The sequence below is a fragment of the Eschrichtius robustus genome, chromosome 16, assembly GCF_028021215.1.
Source record: "Eschrichtius robustus isolate mEscRob2 chromosome 16, mEscRob2.pri, whole genome shotgun sequence".
In the NCBI taxonomy this organism is placed as follows: domain Eukaryota; kingdom Metazoa; phylum Chordata; class Mammalia; order Artiodactyla; family Eschrichtiidae; genus Eschrichtius; species Eschrichtius robustus.
In genome coordinates this window covers 14,544,391-14,560,793 of record NC_090839.1, presented here as the reverse complement: position 1 = coordinate 14,560,793, position 16,403 = coordinate 14,544,391, and the positions used below count along the sequence as shown (strand labels likewise).

Sequence of the window (16,403 nt, the reverse complement as noted above, 5' to 3'; positions counted from 1 at the left end):
TCTGTTTATCGAGGCCTTTCCTGCCCAACATCTCATTCCGCCCTTAACACATTCCCGTGTGCAAAGTAGGTCACATTAATTGTTGTTATGCAGTCCTTATGCAGATCTAGAAACCAAGGCTCAGAGAGGTGAAGCGACCTACCCAAGGTCACACAGGGGAGGCAACAGAAGGGCCAAGGTTACCACTCAGGTCTGGGCAACTCCAAAGCGCTTTCCTCTCGGCGCCACTGCTCTCTGTCCTTCCAGGTATCCAGCAGGTCTGTCTAGCCGTTCTAGGCGCTTGCTGCCCAGCCCGGGTTTCAGGAGCAGGATGGAGTGCCCGGGGCCAGCTGCTGGCCTCGGTGCCTGTCATATCTTCGCTGGAGCCGGGCATGAAGGTGGCGGACCCTCCTTGCCTCCTGGGTGGTGAAGAAGGAGGCAGCGATGCTGTGCCTCAGGCGGCGGGCGTAGGTCTCCAGGAGGACCGTGGAGCAAGCGACCAGCTGCAGGGCGCCTGCAGCCAGGGGGGCGGCTGTGTGCGGGCGCCGGGCGGGCAGCAGCGGGCAGCCAGGGGCGATGAAGCGCAGCTCCCATTGGAAGGAGCTGTGGGCAGAGAGGAAGGGGCTCTCCGGAGGCGGCTGGTTGAAGAGGAAAGGGATGAAGCCCAGGATGGTGTATGCAGCCTTCAAAAAGGAGAAAAAGGCCGAGTCAGCAGACAGACACCCCAGCCGTTCCCTGCCCCCCACCACATCCGGATGCTTGTGGCTCTGGACGGGTCCAACATTCCCTGTCCTCATCTGCAAAATGGGCGCAAAATCTGACCATCTTGAGGAGGGTCAACTGAGATCAGGAATCTGAAACAGGCTTTTTGCAGAATGAAAAACACCATACAAATGCTATTTATATTGTTATTACTCTCTTTGCAGAGAACACTTTAGAGAAAACCAATTCATGCTTAAGGGCATTTACTCTTTTCTGAGCCCTTAGTGAAACTTCAGATGTTCTAGTCCATCAAATAAGCACAATTTTATGAGGCTGAGTCCATGAAGAGCCTCATTTAAAAGACGGGAACCTATGGTCACACCATGGGTTACATGCAGCCCACCCAGGGGTCAGCCCCAGCCAGGGTGGGTCCCAATATCCTGCTCCTAAGTATTAGGCCCTACAGTTTCCATGGGGCATGTTGGAACAAGAAGGATGGGGTCTAGAGAAGCAGGGAGGTCAGAGGTTAACCGTTTGAACTTTGGCGCCGGACTTCTTGGATTGGATCCTGGCTCTGCCCACGGACATCTTCCCCATAAAGCACAGTGCTGGGGACCCACAGTACTTTTAGGGGCCTACGAAAATGTTTTATTTTCTTTTAAAATGAGAATTAAAAACCAAACTTTTAAGTTGAAGAATATGTTTGACCATATACTATTAATATATTTGTCATTATACCAATGCCATCATTAGTATTTTTTCTGGAGAAAGGCGTCCGCAGAAGTAAACCTGTCTAGGGCCCACCAAAGACACAGTGCAGCCCTGGTTCTGCACGTACAGGCTGGATGAATTGGGGCAAGTTCACTAACTTCTCTGAGCCCTGGTGTCTCCATCAGTAAATCAGCGGTGATACTAATTCCTGTCTTACAAGATCACAGTGGCAATTAAATGAACTATTTTATTTCATCAGTTCTGGGATTCTTTTTTTTTTTTTTTCCCACATTTTCACAGCTTTGCGATGAAGGTGTGTCTTCAAACTTTTTTATTTTTAAGTTACACGGGGGCAGAGCACATTTCAGGGTCAGAAGGAAGACTTTTTTTTTTTTTTTTTGGCTGTGTTGGGTCTTTGTTGCTGCGCGCAGACTCTCTAGTTGCGGCGAGCGGGCTTCTCATTGCGGTGGCTTCTCTTGCTGCAGAGCATGGGCTCTAGGCATGCAGGCTGCAGTAGTTGTGGCACGCGGGCTCAGTAGTTGTGGCTCGCGGGCTCAGTAGTTGTGGCTCGTGGGCTCTAGAACACAGGCTCAGTAGTTGTGGCGCACGGGCTTAGTTGCTCCGCGGCATGTGGGATCTTCCCGGACCAGGGCTCGAACCCGTGTCCCCTGCATTGGCAGGCGGATTCTTAATCACTGCGCCACCAGGGAAGCCCGAAGGTGTGTCTTCAAATCCATATGACTGGTAACATGCTTTCTGGTCAGAGGGTACCAGCAGCAAAACTGGTGGACTGAGTGTCCACAGTCGGGAAGAAAACGCTGGGAAACACAGAGGAGCATCACCAGTGCTCTGTCTCGAAGGCACAGAAAACAGTATCAGGTGAAAAACCAGACACTGACAACTCAGGCAGAGTCATTCCAAAGAGTCAGGCTTGAATGGGAGGAGGTTTCAGGAAAAGCTTCACAAAATTACTTCACTATCTGTCTTGTTATCCGTGAGAAAGATGCTAAAATAAACCTATGTTAAATGATCAGTGAACTGTTTTGTATGACTACAATTAACATTCTAACTGATAAGAAGGCACTGTGTCATGGTTTAAGTGGCAGCCTTTTCTTATCTAATGGTGCATAGAATGATGATGTGACTTGCAGAGAACCGGCATCTTAGATTTGACGAAATACAGAAAATCAGGTAACACACTTAGCACATTGCCTGACATGTTTCTTTACTGTGCCTGACAGTAAGAAATGCATTTTCTGAAGAAAATTTTCATAGAACAATACATCCCCCATCACCTATGGTATACTCTGAAATACATTTCTAGTCTATTCTATCCATTAAAAAAAAACACAGCGACCGAGCCCCTAAATTGATAAAATTGATTTCATGCAGTTTGAAGAACACTTTCCTAGTAGATACATAATAAGTACTCAGCAAATATTAGCTATTAATATTATTAACTCGGGGTCTGACACTTTGGCATGTTTTACACAATGGACTTTTGTGTGAGCTCTCACCATTAAAAAGAAAAAGATTTGTGGCCAAAGAAAAGATTAAAAACCACAAAATTTGATGAGATCATAAATTTTTCCAACAGTAAATAGATGGTAAATATATATTACCGTTAAAATAGTAAATATTTTAGGCTTTGCAGGCCATACAATCCCTGCTGCAATGATTCAACTTTGTAGAGCAGCCATAGACAATATGTAAACAAAGTCATGGCTAATTTGAGTCCAATAAAACTCAATTTATAAAAACAGGAAGCTGGCAGGATTGGCCCGTGGGCTGTTACTAAGGCTTCCTCCAGTCTATTATCTACAGATGTGAGCTATTAATAATAGTCACTATTTATTAAACATCTCCTATGTGGCATGGAGCCGACTAGGTACTTCTAGAGACTACCACATTTTAAGACTCACAGTAACCTTGTAGGGTAAGGAGGATTGATCCAGTTTGTACAAGTGAGCAAAATGAGGCTGGGATATGCTGCGGCGTGTGAAGAGTGGCCTTGGGGGGCAAATTATTTTAATATCTCTGGGTATCAGTATCCTCACCTGCGATAAGGGGTGAAAACAGAACCCACTGCCTCAGGCTGTTGTGAGAATTACCTGGTTCATCTGCCAAAGCCCCTGGATCCCACAGCGTATCCAAGGACCACGACTTGAAGGCAAGTAAAATTCAATTTTGAGTCAAGGGTTTAACAAACCCTATCCTTTCCCTCAAGGAAATGACTCTATGTCCACCTTCCTGTCACGGCACTTACATCATATTTGACGGTGAGCGTGACGGGCACAGTGGGAAGCTCCTGAGCCCAGCCCACGGCTGCCCGCGCCAGGAGAAAGGCCACGTGGTCCATGGCCACTGTCACAGCTGTGGCCATCAGGAGTAGGGTGAGCAGCCCCAGCCTTAGGAGACAATGCAGCAGCTCCCGCTGGGACAGCCTTGGCCGGGCCGCCCAGAGCAGCCAGGCTGGTGGGGAGGCCACCAGGTGTGTGGCCCCGACCTCTGCCAGCTGCTGAGCCAGCTGCCAGGTAGCATAGATGTTATCAAACTGCAGGTCAGTCAGGTATCGATGGAGGTACCAGGCTGAATCCACCAGGAGGCCCAGCATAAAGAGCCCCGTGACTGCCCGCTGGGTCCCCAGTGCTGCCACTTGGGCCAAGGACTCCAGGCCAGAGAAGTCCTCCAGGACCTGCTGAGTGACCCTGAACATGTGGAGCCGGAAGGCGGAGCCATTGCCCTGGGCCTGGAGCGTCAGGCCCTGGCTGCCTGCCTGGCCGTCAGGGCCCAGAGCCTGGGCTGCTCTGTGCAGCTGGTGAGTGGTGTTGAGCAGACTCTCCAGGGAGCCCTCCGTGACGCACCTCAGCACCTGCCCAGCTGCGTGCATGTTGGCCAAGATGTTGGGCACCACGACAATGGCCAGGGTGACGGTACTCCAGGATAGGAGCAGGCGGCGGCCCTGCTCTGTGCCCAGGGTGGGCACGCTGAGTGCAAACAGACAGCGGGCGGGGGGCACCAGGCCCAGGCCCAGGAAGGCCAGGAGGCCACAGACAGTGGCCACCATGGCCGAGGGCCCTAGAGGATAAAGCAGCAGGGACACCAGCCCATGGTAGGTCAGACCCGCGGCAGCAATGGCCAGGGAACCGCACAGGAGGAGCTGGGTCAGCAGCTGGCCACAGCTGGCTGGGACAGGCTGGGAGAAGGCAACCCAGGCAGCCTGCAGCAGGGCAAGGGCCTTGTGGAGCCCCAGGTACCAGAATCTCCACCTGCACACAAGGAAATAGGGGGAGCCTCTATCAGGAGGGTTGGGGCATTGTGTGTCTGCCCAATGCCCCTGCCCTACAAACTCGTCAACTGCCAACAGGCTCCACCCCTTTAGCCACAGTGGTGGGCACTCCTCCCACGTGGGTCAATCAGAGTAACCCATCCCAAACCCACATGACCTAAGCTGAGCCAATCAGAGCCTTCCCCAGGATTATTCTCACTGAGTTGTCAGGGAAGAACTAGTTTCCATGCAGTTCCTGAGGATGAGAGGATGAATACCTGGGCTGCTTGTGTCTTGTGAGGGCAACTGGTGCAAGGGAATGAAAGAGTCATGGAGAGAGAAGCACAAATGAAAGAGAGAGGATGAGAGAGAAATGGGGAGAGATGCTTTTTCACTTGAATTCATAGTCTTGGTCAGCTCAGTGTGACCCTGGACACTCCTTCTTTATGGATCTCATTGTCTCCTCTATAATTCAGAGGATGGGAAGAGTGGACCAGTTGATCTCTGAGGAACTTTTCTCCTCTATTGTACTCTTATTTATTCATTCAACAAATATTTATTAAGTAACTACTATGTGCTAGCCATTGGAGAAACAGGAATGGATAAAACAGAGGAGAATTCCTGGCCTCATAGTGCTTCCATGGAAGAGTGAGAGCAGAGGAATAGTAAGAAGAGGTTGGGCTCTGGATACATTTTGCTGGAAGAGCCAACACGATTGGCAGACTGATTGGTTGTGAGTGTGAGAGAAAGAGGGGTGTTCAGGATGACAGTGAGGTTTTGTGTCTGAGCAGCTGAAAGCACTGAGGTGTTGTTTCCTGAGATGGGAAATCTGTGGTTGAAACAGGTTTGAGTGGAGGGGGGAGAGGAAGAATTCAGCTGGCAGTCAGAAATTTGAGGTGCCAATTTTGCCATTTGGCAGAGCTGCTGAATGTGTGATTGGAAACAATCTGGAATTCAGAGGAGAGAGCAGGCTGGAGATATAAAGCTGGGAGTTGTGGATTGATAGACGGTATTTAAAGCCATGGGGTAGGTGAGATTCCTGAAGACAGTATGTTGACGGGAAGGAGAGAGCTCCGAGGACAGAGCCTAGTGGCACTCCAGGGTTCATGGGCTGGGAGGTGAGGAGGAACCAGCACAGGATACCAAGAAACCAGGCACTGTGGAGCTTGGGAAGCCAAGTCAATGAAATGTTTCAAGAAGAAGGGAGTGAGCAAATGTGTCAAGTGCTGCTGATGGGTCAAGAAAGATGGGAGCTGAGCAATGACCATTGTATTTAGCCACGTGGAAGTCACTGGTGACCTGGACAAGGGCAGGTCAGCACTGATGGTGAGGATGCTAGAGGAGATGATGGAAATTTGAAGGTGAAGAAGAAGGTAGAACATAGGTGGCCAGGAAAGTGGGAGAGTAAATGAACTAGGGAAGTTATATACATGCTGGGCGGCATTGAGGACCCACTTGAGGTTAGAGGTGATGAATTATGGTCTTCCCGGTCCCGCTGACATTTTACTTTGGGACTAAACTCCTTTCTACTGTATAATTCATATTTAAAACATGGTAGCTGTTAAAATGATAGCTAATAATTTGAATGATATCGGAATGGAAAACCAGTTCTAAGTCATACTGGGTGCAAGGTCTGTGCTGAATGTTGTAAATGCTAAGGAACCAGCTGCCATTCGTTGGGTGCTTACTCTGAGCTGAGCGCAATGGCAAGCCCTAAGCATGCGTTTTCTCATTCAATTCTCACAACAGTCTCGTAGACATTATTATTACTCCCATTTCACAGATGGGGAAACTGAGGCTCAAAGAGGTGAGGATTTACCCAAGGTCACACAGCCAGGGAATGGCAGAGACTGAGACCTAGCTCATACCCATCAGGCCTGACCACTGACTGTTTTCTTGCCTGTGGCCCCCAGTGTCCAAGTCCCCAGACCTACCCGGTCCTGATGAGATGCTCAGCTATCTCCCGGGGGGCCCTCATGCTCCCTGAACAGCAGCGGATCTGGGCAGGCAGGCTCAGGCAGCGAAGGTAAGTGGAGAGGAAGTGGGGGGAATTCCGTCTTCCAGAAGTGACCAGAATTATCACTTCTGCTTTTCTGCCCTGAATTAAGTGCCTCTGGTGGCCTTGTCCCGCGCTGCCTGGGCCCACCTCCCAGGGGGTTGGGCAAGCTGACTCATCCTCTTCCGGCAGGCAGGAGCCAGTGGAAGGTGTGGGAGGAGAGAAAAGGCCTTTTCCAAGTTTCTAATCCTGATAGCAGGAAGGTAGAATTAGTCCCATTTTACAGAGGAAGAAACTGAGGCTCAGAGAAGCCATACAGCTCATTAGCGGTAGTGCTGGGGCTAGAACTCAGCTCGGCTTCATGTTCCCTCCCCCTGCATAGTTATGTGCCCCCAGAAGAGCCTGATCCCTAACTCTTAGGGGGTGGAAACCCACAGGAGACAATTGGGCCTCTGCTATGACTCTTTCCAATCATCAGGGACTCTGGTCTCCCTCTCAGCTCCCTTCCTGTCTTTATCCCAACATGGACCTGGCTTCCAATCACAGTTCTGTCCCTCCCTAGCTGTGTGACCTTGGGCAGGTGATCTTGCCTCTCTGTCTCAGTTTTCTCCTCTTAAAAGAGCGTATTGATAAGAACAGTTAACATTTATCGAGCACTTGTTAAGTATCAGGCACGCTGCTACATAGCTTCTATTAGCGTTCACTGAATCTTTTTTTTCCAACAACCCTTTGTGGCGGGGACTGTTATTTCCATTCTTCAGTTCAGAAAACTGAGATCCAGAGACTTAAGTCCCTTAACCCAGCCGCTCAGTTAGTAACGGGTAGAGCCACGATTTATAGTCAGCATCCTTGCTCCAGAGTTTACTGGTCAGCCACTGGGCCCTACTGGTGGGGAGGGAAGAATTCACAAGATTCATGTTGACCTTGGGATGCATCTGGCACTGCCAAGAGCAGACACTCAGTGAATGTGAATTCTCTGTTTGTGGGCTCTGCCGCAGTCACTGCCCTGCAGGTGCGCTTCTGGGCTGTTCTGAAAGCCAGTCCCTTCCTGGAAAGCAGACCCTCCTCCCCCCTACACTCCAGTGTCTCTGTGCCCCATCACTGCCAGCAGGACCACCTCCGCCAGGAGGCCTCTCCTGAGCCCCCAGCCCCCCACCCTACGGGATGGACTGGGGCGGGGGGCACAGTTAGGCAGTATTCCAGACTCCCTGTCATTTCCTTTCTAAGGACATTGCTTGGGTCACTTGCTCAGGCCTGAAGGAGCGTGTCCCATGGCCCAGATAAGGGAAGTGGCATTCTCATAGTCACACAATTGGATGAGACACCTGTAGTCGTCAGAGGGCTTAACACCCTTCCTGGATCACAAGCCCTTCTAGGAAGCCAGGCCACTGTCAAGTCTGCAAAGAACTGGGCACACAGAGTAGACCAAGAGCAGGAAACGCAGGCACCTGCAGGGGCCACCTAAGGTAAGGAGCAGAGGGCCAGGTGGAAACAGCAGTGAACTGCCATGTGGAGGCCCTTCGGAAAGGGTAGCTTCTACTCCGCTCCAGCTAAGGGTTGAAGCCCCTCGAAAATGAGGCCCAACATTACCAGGGTGGCCAGTTTTTCCAAAGATGCCAGTCATTCCCAATTTTATGTAGAAGTCTCCAAGTTTCCAAAGCCAGTATTTTTAAAAAATGAAAGACCATTGTGCAGGCCAATGTTGGTAGGTCTGTGGGCCAAAGCCAGCATGAAGGCCACCAGTTTACAAGTTCTGACAGAGGCCTCAGTAGGACTGATGCAGGGAGCTGTCTAGCTGTTCCTCTGATCTGCAGGGTCCCTGGGGTGGAGGTGGCAGACCTTCACTCAAATGCCAGCTATGCCACTTACTGTGCTGTGTGACCTTGGGAAAGACACTCTCCCTCTCTGAACTTGGATGTACTCTGCTATAATGAGGAGAATACTAGTACGTGCTTCTTAGGGTTGAGAATTCAATGTGATAATGTATGTTCAGTGCCCAGTAAACAATATGTAAATTCTTCAGGCCAGCTCCTTCCAACCTGGACTGATAGCTTGGCCTGAGTGAGCCCCAGGCTTCTCAGACCAGATCGTACAGGCCTCTATGATGCCCACTGGACCAGATCCCATGGCCTGGGTCCCATCACACAGGAAACTTCAGGGCATTGTGCTGGTTGGAGGGAAAAGTCCTGGAAAACACTGGCATTTGCCTAGTTACTGCACTGGCACGAGGGAGCTGATTGGTTAAGGAACATGTTGGTCATTTCCCCAGGGCCTCTAGTGGAGGCATAAGATCTGGGAGGATGTGAGCATAGGGAGGGAAAGGGCAGAAGATATTTTTGGCTTTTCTCAGCACATACAGGCAGTCACTTCTGCCTATATAAGGCTGGCCTGAGCCTAAGCCCACAACATCCGGAAGGAGTGTCTGAATCATCAAAAATAGAATGAGCTTTGTTGAGGGGAATTCTGGGTGGAGGATTCAGAGCCATAAGACAGAACATGAAGAGGAAGCGGTAAGTCTTCAGATCTAGAATCATAATCAGAGGTCCATAGAATATTAAGAGTCATTGAATTTTACAGCTTGTGGGGGTAGAATGTTGCCACCATCCAGTTGGCTTCAGAATGTGGAGAGGTGGCTAGAGTCTTATCAAACAGGCAGTGCTCTCTTAGAGAAATGATGTGAGTCACACAGAAAGTTTTTAAATTTCTAGTGGTCACATTAAAAAAGTGAAAATAATTTTAATAAAATATTTCATTCAACCTAATACATCCAAAATATTATCCTTCTAACATGTAATTAATACAAAAAATTATAAAGGAGGACCTGGATTGGCTGCATCAAAGGACTCCCTTACATCCTGGCTTCTGTTGGCATGACGGTTAACTTTATGTGTCAACTTGGTTGGGTCACGGTATCCAGATATTTGATCAAACATTATTCTGGATCTTTCTGTGAGGGTGTTTCCAGATGAGATTTACATTTAAATCAATGGAGTTTTAATAAGGCAGATTGCTCTCCATAATGTGGTGGGCCTCGTTTAATTAGTTGAAGGCCTGAATAGAACAAAAGGCTGACTTCACCTGAGCAAGAGGGAATTCTGCTAGCAGGCTGCCTTTGGGCTTGAACTGCAACTCTTTCCATACGTACACATCTTGTTGGTTCTGTTTCTCTGGAGAACCCTCACCAATACAGCTGTGTTTGCCCACTGGGGAGCCCCAGCAGGAGAGCTGAGAGAGAGAGAGGGGAGGAAGATCCAGGGCAGCTACCTCCCTGTGAAGTCATCAAGGGCTGGATGTGTCCCTGGACTAAAGTTGCCAGCTCCAGGTCAGCAGCTGTCCCGCAGACCCCGGGCTGAGAGGTGCTTCTCCATGACTAGCCCTCCCTCTCACCACCAGGGTCTATACTTTCTCTTGTGGTTTCCATAAGTGACCACCTGCCCACACCTTGTAACTAGACCCTCCTCTCTCAGATGGGGAAACCAAAGTCCGAACAGTAAAGGGCCTGCTTAAGGTCATACAGATGTTATGGGTGGAGCCAGCTGTCCAATGCGGCTTACTGAACTCCTCACTCAATGACTTTTACTCACCTTTTTCCCTCATTTACCATCACAGCTTCCATTCCTCTGCCCACATGATCCTGCACTTCTATTTGACGTTTGTGCTGGAGTCTGTCCGTGTCCATGCTATCACTCCACATTTCATCACGTCTGCTTGTGGCCATGTTTCCACGGTGTGCTTGCTCCATGTTTTATTTAAATGCCCCTCTTCCCCAGTGATGGTCACCTTGGTGGCCTCCAGCTCCTTGGTACCTCAAACAACTGTGGCATGAATATCCTCCTACATTGTCTCCTTAGGGATCCATGGGATAATTTTGCTGGGATACAAGCCCAAGAACAGGATGGGCCATAGGGAATGCAGACAATGAATCCCCGATTACCGCCAAGTTGCTTGCCAGGCTGATGGTAATAGTTTGTCGTCTCGCCAACAGAAAACAAGGGTTTCTGTGTCCTCCCATTTCACCATCACTCACTGTCCACTTTTCTAGTTTTTGCCAGTCTGATTGGCATGTTGTTGAACCTTGGTTTAACTTGCACTTACCTGATTACAAGTGGTCTGAGCATCTCTTTATAAACCCGCTGGCCACTTACATATCCCTTTTTAGAACGGCATATTCGTAACTTTCACCCAATTTTCTCTTGGGTGTTATGGGAAGGCTTCCAAAGTTGGTGGCTAGCCATCTTCTGTCCTGTATGCGGATGACACTCCCCCCATCAAGGAGCGGAGTTATTTCCCTCCCCTTGAACCAGGCTAACCCTGTGACCTGCTTTGACCAATAGAATGTGGCAGAATTGACGTTCTTGGACTCCCAAGCCCACGCCTTAAGGGGACTTGTAGCTTCTGCTTTTGCCTTCTGAGAAGCCCACTGCCATGTACAGAGGTCCAGGCTGGACTCCTGGAGAAGCCACGTGACCCTGGAGGGTCCACAGCCATCATGGACTTTCCAGCGCCAGCTAAACCCCCAGCTGAGTGGCCCCAGCCACACCATGTACAGCAGAGACAAAACCAGGCCTGCAGAACTCTGACCAAGTGCAGAAATGTGTTGTGTTTTAAGGCCCTGAACTTTGGGGTGATTTGCTATGCAGCCTCAGGTAAGTGTTTTGTTTTTGTCTCTTCTGGCTTCTGGGTATTCCTTGTGTATTCCAGATGAGTCCTTGGTAAATTTCTAATGACTCTGTACCACCCCTGCCATCTCCTTTCCTCCCACACCACCTTGAGCACATGGCTGACTCCTACTGGTCTCAGCCCAGGGCCGCCTCCTCAGAGAAGTCCTCCCTGACCACCCTGGCTAACATAGCCTCTGAGTAGGTTTCTCACATTGGCCAGTTTCATTCTCTTCTTAGCCCACATTATGACCCAGAGTCACTTTACCTATTTGTTTACCTGCCTACTGCCTGTCTCCTGGGCTAAGTTCCATGTGGCTAGGGACAGTGAACTAGCACGTAACAGATTCTAAATAAATACTGTTGAATGAATAAATGGAAGAATGAGTGAATAAAGGAATGAACCAAACAGACCCCAGATTGAAGAGTGAGTTTGCTTTCTCATAAATTCTGGTATAGATTTACTTATCAAATGTTTACTAAGCATCTACTATGTGCCAGAAACCGTTCTAGGAATTGGAGTTACAACACTGGACAAGATAAAGTTTGTATTCTCATAGGTTTATTCTCTAGAGGGAGAGAAAGTTAATAAACAAGAAAATAAACAATACAGTGTCCTGACTAAATATTAAGGAGAAAAATATAGCAGGATAAGGGTGTAAAAAGTAATGAGGGTGATATTTTAGACCTGATGGTCAGGGAAGCTTCTCTGGGGAGGTGACATTTGAGCAGAGACCTGAATAAAGTGAGAAACAAGCATATATTTAGGAGCAAAGTGTTCTAGGTAATGGAAACAGCATGTGCAAAGGCCCTGAGGCAGGAGAGTTTGAGTATGTGGCTGGAGTAGAGTGGAGAGGGGAGAGCAGTAAGGAAGTGAGGTCAGGGAGGTCAATTCTGTGAAACCCCCAGTTCCAGAATTTAGGGCTTTGAAGCTCTTTTATGGCCACAAAGGCAAATAATCTCCAGGCCCAGGGTTGATTAACATTCTTTATTTTATAGAATTCTCAATCAGAAGTATTTGAAATCACGATTCATCTGGTTATAAGCCCCTTGGGTTTCTCTGTGAATGAATTTCTCCACTGCCCCATCCAATAGGAGTGCACGCCCCACCCCAACGGGCTGTAACTGTGACTAAATCTTGAAGTAACCCCACGGGAAGGACAGGGAGCCCATTCTCCCTCCTCCCCACTGCTCCCAGGGGAACATCCATGACTCACTTGTGCTGTTTCAAGAACAAGTTCAGTCCCTGGGTGCTGCTTCCCAGCCCGAACTGCGTGGGGAACCTCATCCCTCAGAGGCGTAGGAAGTTGGGGATGAGCTTTCTGGGCCCCTCAGCCGGTGCCTTTTCTGATGCTGGGCTAATGCCTGGCTACTGATTCCACAGATACTTCCTGAGCGCCCGCTTGGTCCAAACTGTGCTATTCACTGGGGATGCCGAGATGTTCCTACTTGAAGCAAGGAGGGGTCAGATCCTCTAGGACAGGCCCCACCAGCCACTGGCTCAGGGGAAGTCTTAAGTTGTCCTTGTCTGTAGAAGAGGATTATGGTGTTTCCCTGCCTGAGACATTTGACCTTTTACAAGGCCCCAATTTATCTTTTGACTTTTTTCTCACCCCTAAAAAACGTGGCCTTTGCTAATCAAACATGCTTACCGCTTTGGGTCGGGGTGGGGAGGTAAAGACCAGCTCCTGGAACAAGAAGAAGCCTGCAGCCACGAAGGCCCCTGCAGGCCACGTGCGGGAGGGGCCTGGCTGGAGGGGCCATGGGTCACCTGTGAGAGGGCATGGCCCAGACTTGGCCTGACCCTGGAACTGTGGCCACACTGAATCAGACTGAACAGGAAAATCCTAATAAGCTTGGGTAGAAAGGTCCAGAACTCCCCTTGTGTGCTCGGGAGCCCGGAGAAGCAGCAAGGAGGCTTTGCACGATCTCCATGTCCTCAGGATGTCATCTGTCCCTCCCCCTGTCTCCAGGGATTGAAAATACCCCTGGCTGCTGGGTATCGGCAGGGGTGATATTCAAATAACTGGCAGAGAATTGGCCCCCACCAAGCAGAGCACACACCAGCTGTGACAGCTGGAACAGCTGGACTGGGACACAGCAGCCCCAAAGTCTCTTGAAGGAAGGTGATCCCTAAAGGCAAGATGGTCTCTCCAGATGGTAACTCGTGTAGTCAGTGAGGGATGCTAGCTGCGCTTCCCACCCTACCTATTCAAGACAAACGCCATTCCAGGTTTGCTTATTGTTGCTGAAATTGGGCTTTCTTGCGTCCTAACCACAGAACAGCTCAGAGATAAAGGAGCTTGTTGCTCAGGTGGCAGATCTGGGAGGTAGCTGCACCCTCAACTGCATGACAGAGGAGAAGGTATCCTAGACAACGAGACTATGGACCCAAGTGGACCACTGGAAGTCACCCTTGCTTGCTGCGTACTGGATCACAGAGAAGAATTGCTTGATCATCCTGTAGGGTCCTGGCAGCAGATGATGGCGAGACCTTCTGCGAGGGCCCAGCCCAAAGAGAGTACCTGAGGGGGACTCAGAGGGTCTGAAATGTGTCATTGGCCAAGGTGGATGGCAGTGCTGTGACATTGGTCAGGTGGAGGTTGGCCCAGTCCGGGAAGGTGCCCAGCTGGAAGATGGTCTGTGCCCAAGTATTCATGGCCAAGCTGAGCAGCAGGACGCCCATCACGTTCATCAGGAGTCCCGTCCGCGCCTGCAACGGAGCCCAGAGTGAGGGAGGGGCCTGCTTGAGGCCCATTATACAGATGGAAAAGCCCAGGCTCAGAGTCAGAAAGTCCTTCCCCCAAGATTGCACAGCTGGGAAGTGATGGAGCCAGACACAAACCCAGGTTGGTCGATACCCAAGACCCTTCCATCTTTACACGCCTTAGGCTGACCCTCAAGGAGCTGAAAAAGTCCCTATTCACTGAGCGGTTTCTAGGTGCCAGGCACTGTGCCATGCAGCTGTCACAGAGCCTGAAAGCACCCCTGTGAGGGCTGTTATCACCATCATCATCATTATTCCCATTTTACAGAAGAGGAAAATGAGGCTCAGAATTTGGCTCACCCGGGATCAGACAACCTGCAAATAATCTGCTTTGATCAGTAAACATACCCTCTGCTTTTCATTTACTGTCTCCCTCATAGAAGGCAACCTCCTTAGAGGCAGGCCTGTGTCTCCCCTACGCTGCTCAACCCCCGCCCAGAACATGGAATGCGCTCAGCAAATATCTGTGCAGTGAATGAACCCACGGTGGATGAACGTCTGTCTGCCTGGGTCCCCGCTGTCTCTTTGCTCTGTGATCTCTTTCTGCCTTTCACTGTCTCCATTTGTCCTGCTGGGGTCTCTGTGCCTGGAGAGCCTGCGTGGGTGGAGGACTGGTTAAGCAGATTCCCCCTTCTCAGCTGCACCAGCTTAGGACCCCAAAGCTTAGGTCCCTGAGCACCCACGGTGCGGACACCCCAGGCAGCCAGTGGAGGGGGAACGGCGGCAGGAAGCAGGCAGAGGAGGGGGCAGGAGCCGGTTCAGCAGGGGAGCCTGGGGGAGAGCCCTGCTGAAAGCTGGAGGTCCCCCGCCCCTGCCACGACCCTCGGCCTCTGTCTCCTCTCCAGCAGGCTGGGCACCGAGGCCCGGCCCTAAGTCCCAGGTGTGGTCCGCTGCTCCTCTCCTAGAGACGCCGCCACCGGGCACAGAGCGCTTGGCCAAACAAGTCAGAAGACAGGGCGGTGCCCGGAGAGAGGGGAAGCCCCTCGTCTCTGAAGCAAACTTTGGAAAGTAGTCGCTGAGGCAGTGCTTCCTGAAGTTGCCTAAGCATACGAATCATCTCAGAGTGTTTGCTAAAAGGTATATTTCTGGTCCCACTCGGAAGGACCTATTCAGAAATTGCGGGATGTTGGGGGAAGCACAAGTCCTGCCTTGATGCCTTGCATGCCACCCCCGGTGTCCACCCACCTCCCCGGGCCTCTGCGAGAAAATGCCCAGACTCACCATGTCTTTGACCAGCAAGTGTCCAGAGGCGAAGGCGATTGAGTTGGGGGGTGTCGAGACTGGGAGCATGAAGGCATAGGAGCAGCCGACTGTGCCGGGGATCATCAAGTACAGGGGGTGCACCCTCAGACGGATGGCCTGGGCCCAGCAGGGGCGGGAGAGACCGAGACCGAGAAATACAGAGAAACCACACGGGAGATGGAGACAGGTGGAGAGACAGAGACGCATGGAGAGAGATTGGCGAGTGAGAGAGAACGAGAGAAACAAACGGGAAGACGGATTTAAAGACACACAGAGAGAAATGCGGCCAGAATGGACACACAGGCAGAAATAGAGACAGACAGACAAGAAGAGAACCAGACCGAGGGAGATATGGAGAGAACATTCCTAGGTTAGCGACATTCCAAGCACATGCAGGTTCATCAGGGAGGATGGGCTGGGGAGATTATTTGAGAACACTCCCTCTTCCAACTTGAGTGCGTATCAGAATCACCTGGAGGGCTTGTTAAAACCCAGAGCGCTCGCCTCGCCTCCTGCAGAGTTGCTGAGTCAGCAGGTCTGGGGCAGGGGCCCCAAGAATTTGCATCTCTAACAAGCCCCCAGGTGATGCTAAGGCTTCTGGTCCAGGGACCACATCTTGAGAATCACGGCTCTAAAAAACCTCAAGTCCCCTGCCTGGTCCTTCTCTCAGCCTAACAATCCAAACAGCTGGCCGCTGGGTACCTTTTGTTGGGGCCTCACTGGATTTCAGAGATAAAGAGAGCTCAAGGTAGCACCCGTCGGCACTCATTTCCAAATTTCTAAGACCGTGTGGATCAAAGGTGTCTGTGGGTTGGCCTCAGTTAGCAGACCACCGGTTCATCACCTCCCCCAAATGACATGTCCACCTGTAACTCATGTTGATCACTTCGCCAGCATTTTATTTAGGATAAGCATTTCTGGCCCCTCTAGGGAATTTTTGTAAACCAAAGCATATACATTTTCTCAAAAAGCACTAAGATCACCCCCTTGCATGTAAAATGTTTTGATTTTGATGATAAGCAACGTTTAGAAGAATAAATCATTTGCTAGTATCTTCTTCAGCAAAAGCGGCCCCTGCAG

General features: G+C 50.4%; 2 protein-coding genes across 4 annotated transcripts in view; both read right to left on the bottom strand.

The window, feature by feature from the left end:
- Positions 1–5: 5 nt before the first annotated feature.
- On the bottom strand, positions 6–6,638 carry OCSTAMP (osteoclast stimulatory transmembrane protein). The gene is given in 5 exon segments (XM_068524713.1): positions 6–158; positions 161–305; positions 307–662; positions 3,659–4,661; positions 6,595–6,638. Coding segments are annotated over 5 exon segments (1,701 nt in total).
- A 5,235-nt stretch (positions 6,639–11,873) lies between these two features.
- SLC13A3 (solute carrier family 13 member 3) overlaps positions 11,874–16,403 on the bottom strand; it is a 77,415-nt gene continuing 72,885 nt past the window's right edge. For all 3 annotated transcript variants that reach the window (XM_068525291.1, XM_068525289.1, XM_068525290.1), the window contains 2 exons: positions 15,303–15,440; positions 11,874–14,027 (listed from right to left, as the gene is read on the bottom strand). In XM_068525291.1, coding sequence (XP_068381392.1) covers positions 13,851–14,027; positions 15,303–15,440 — 315 coding nt within the window. In that variant the 3' untranslated portion in view covers positions 11,874–13,850. The remainder of the gene's footprint in view (positions 14,028–15,302; positions 15,441–16,403) is intronic.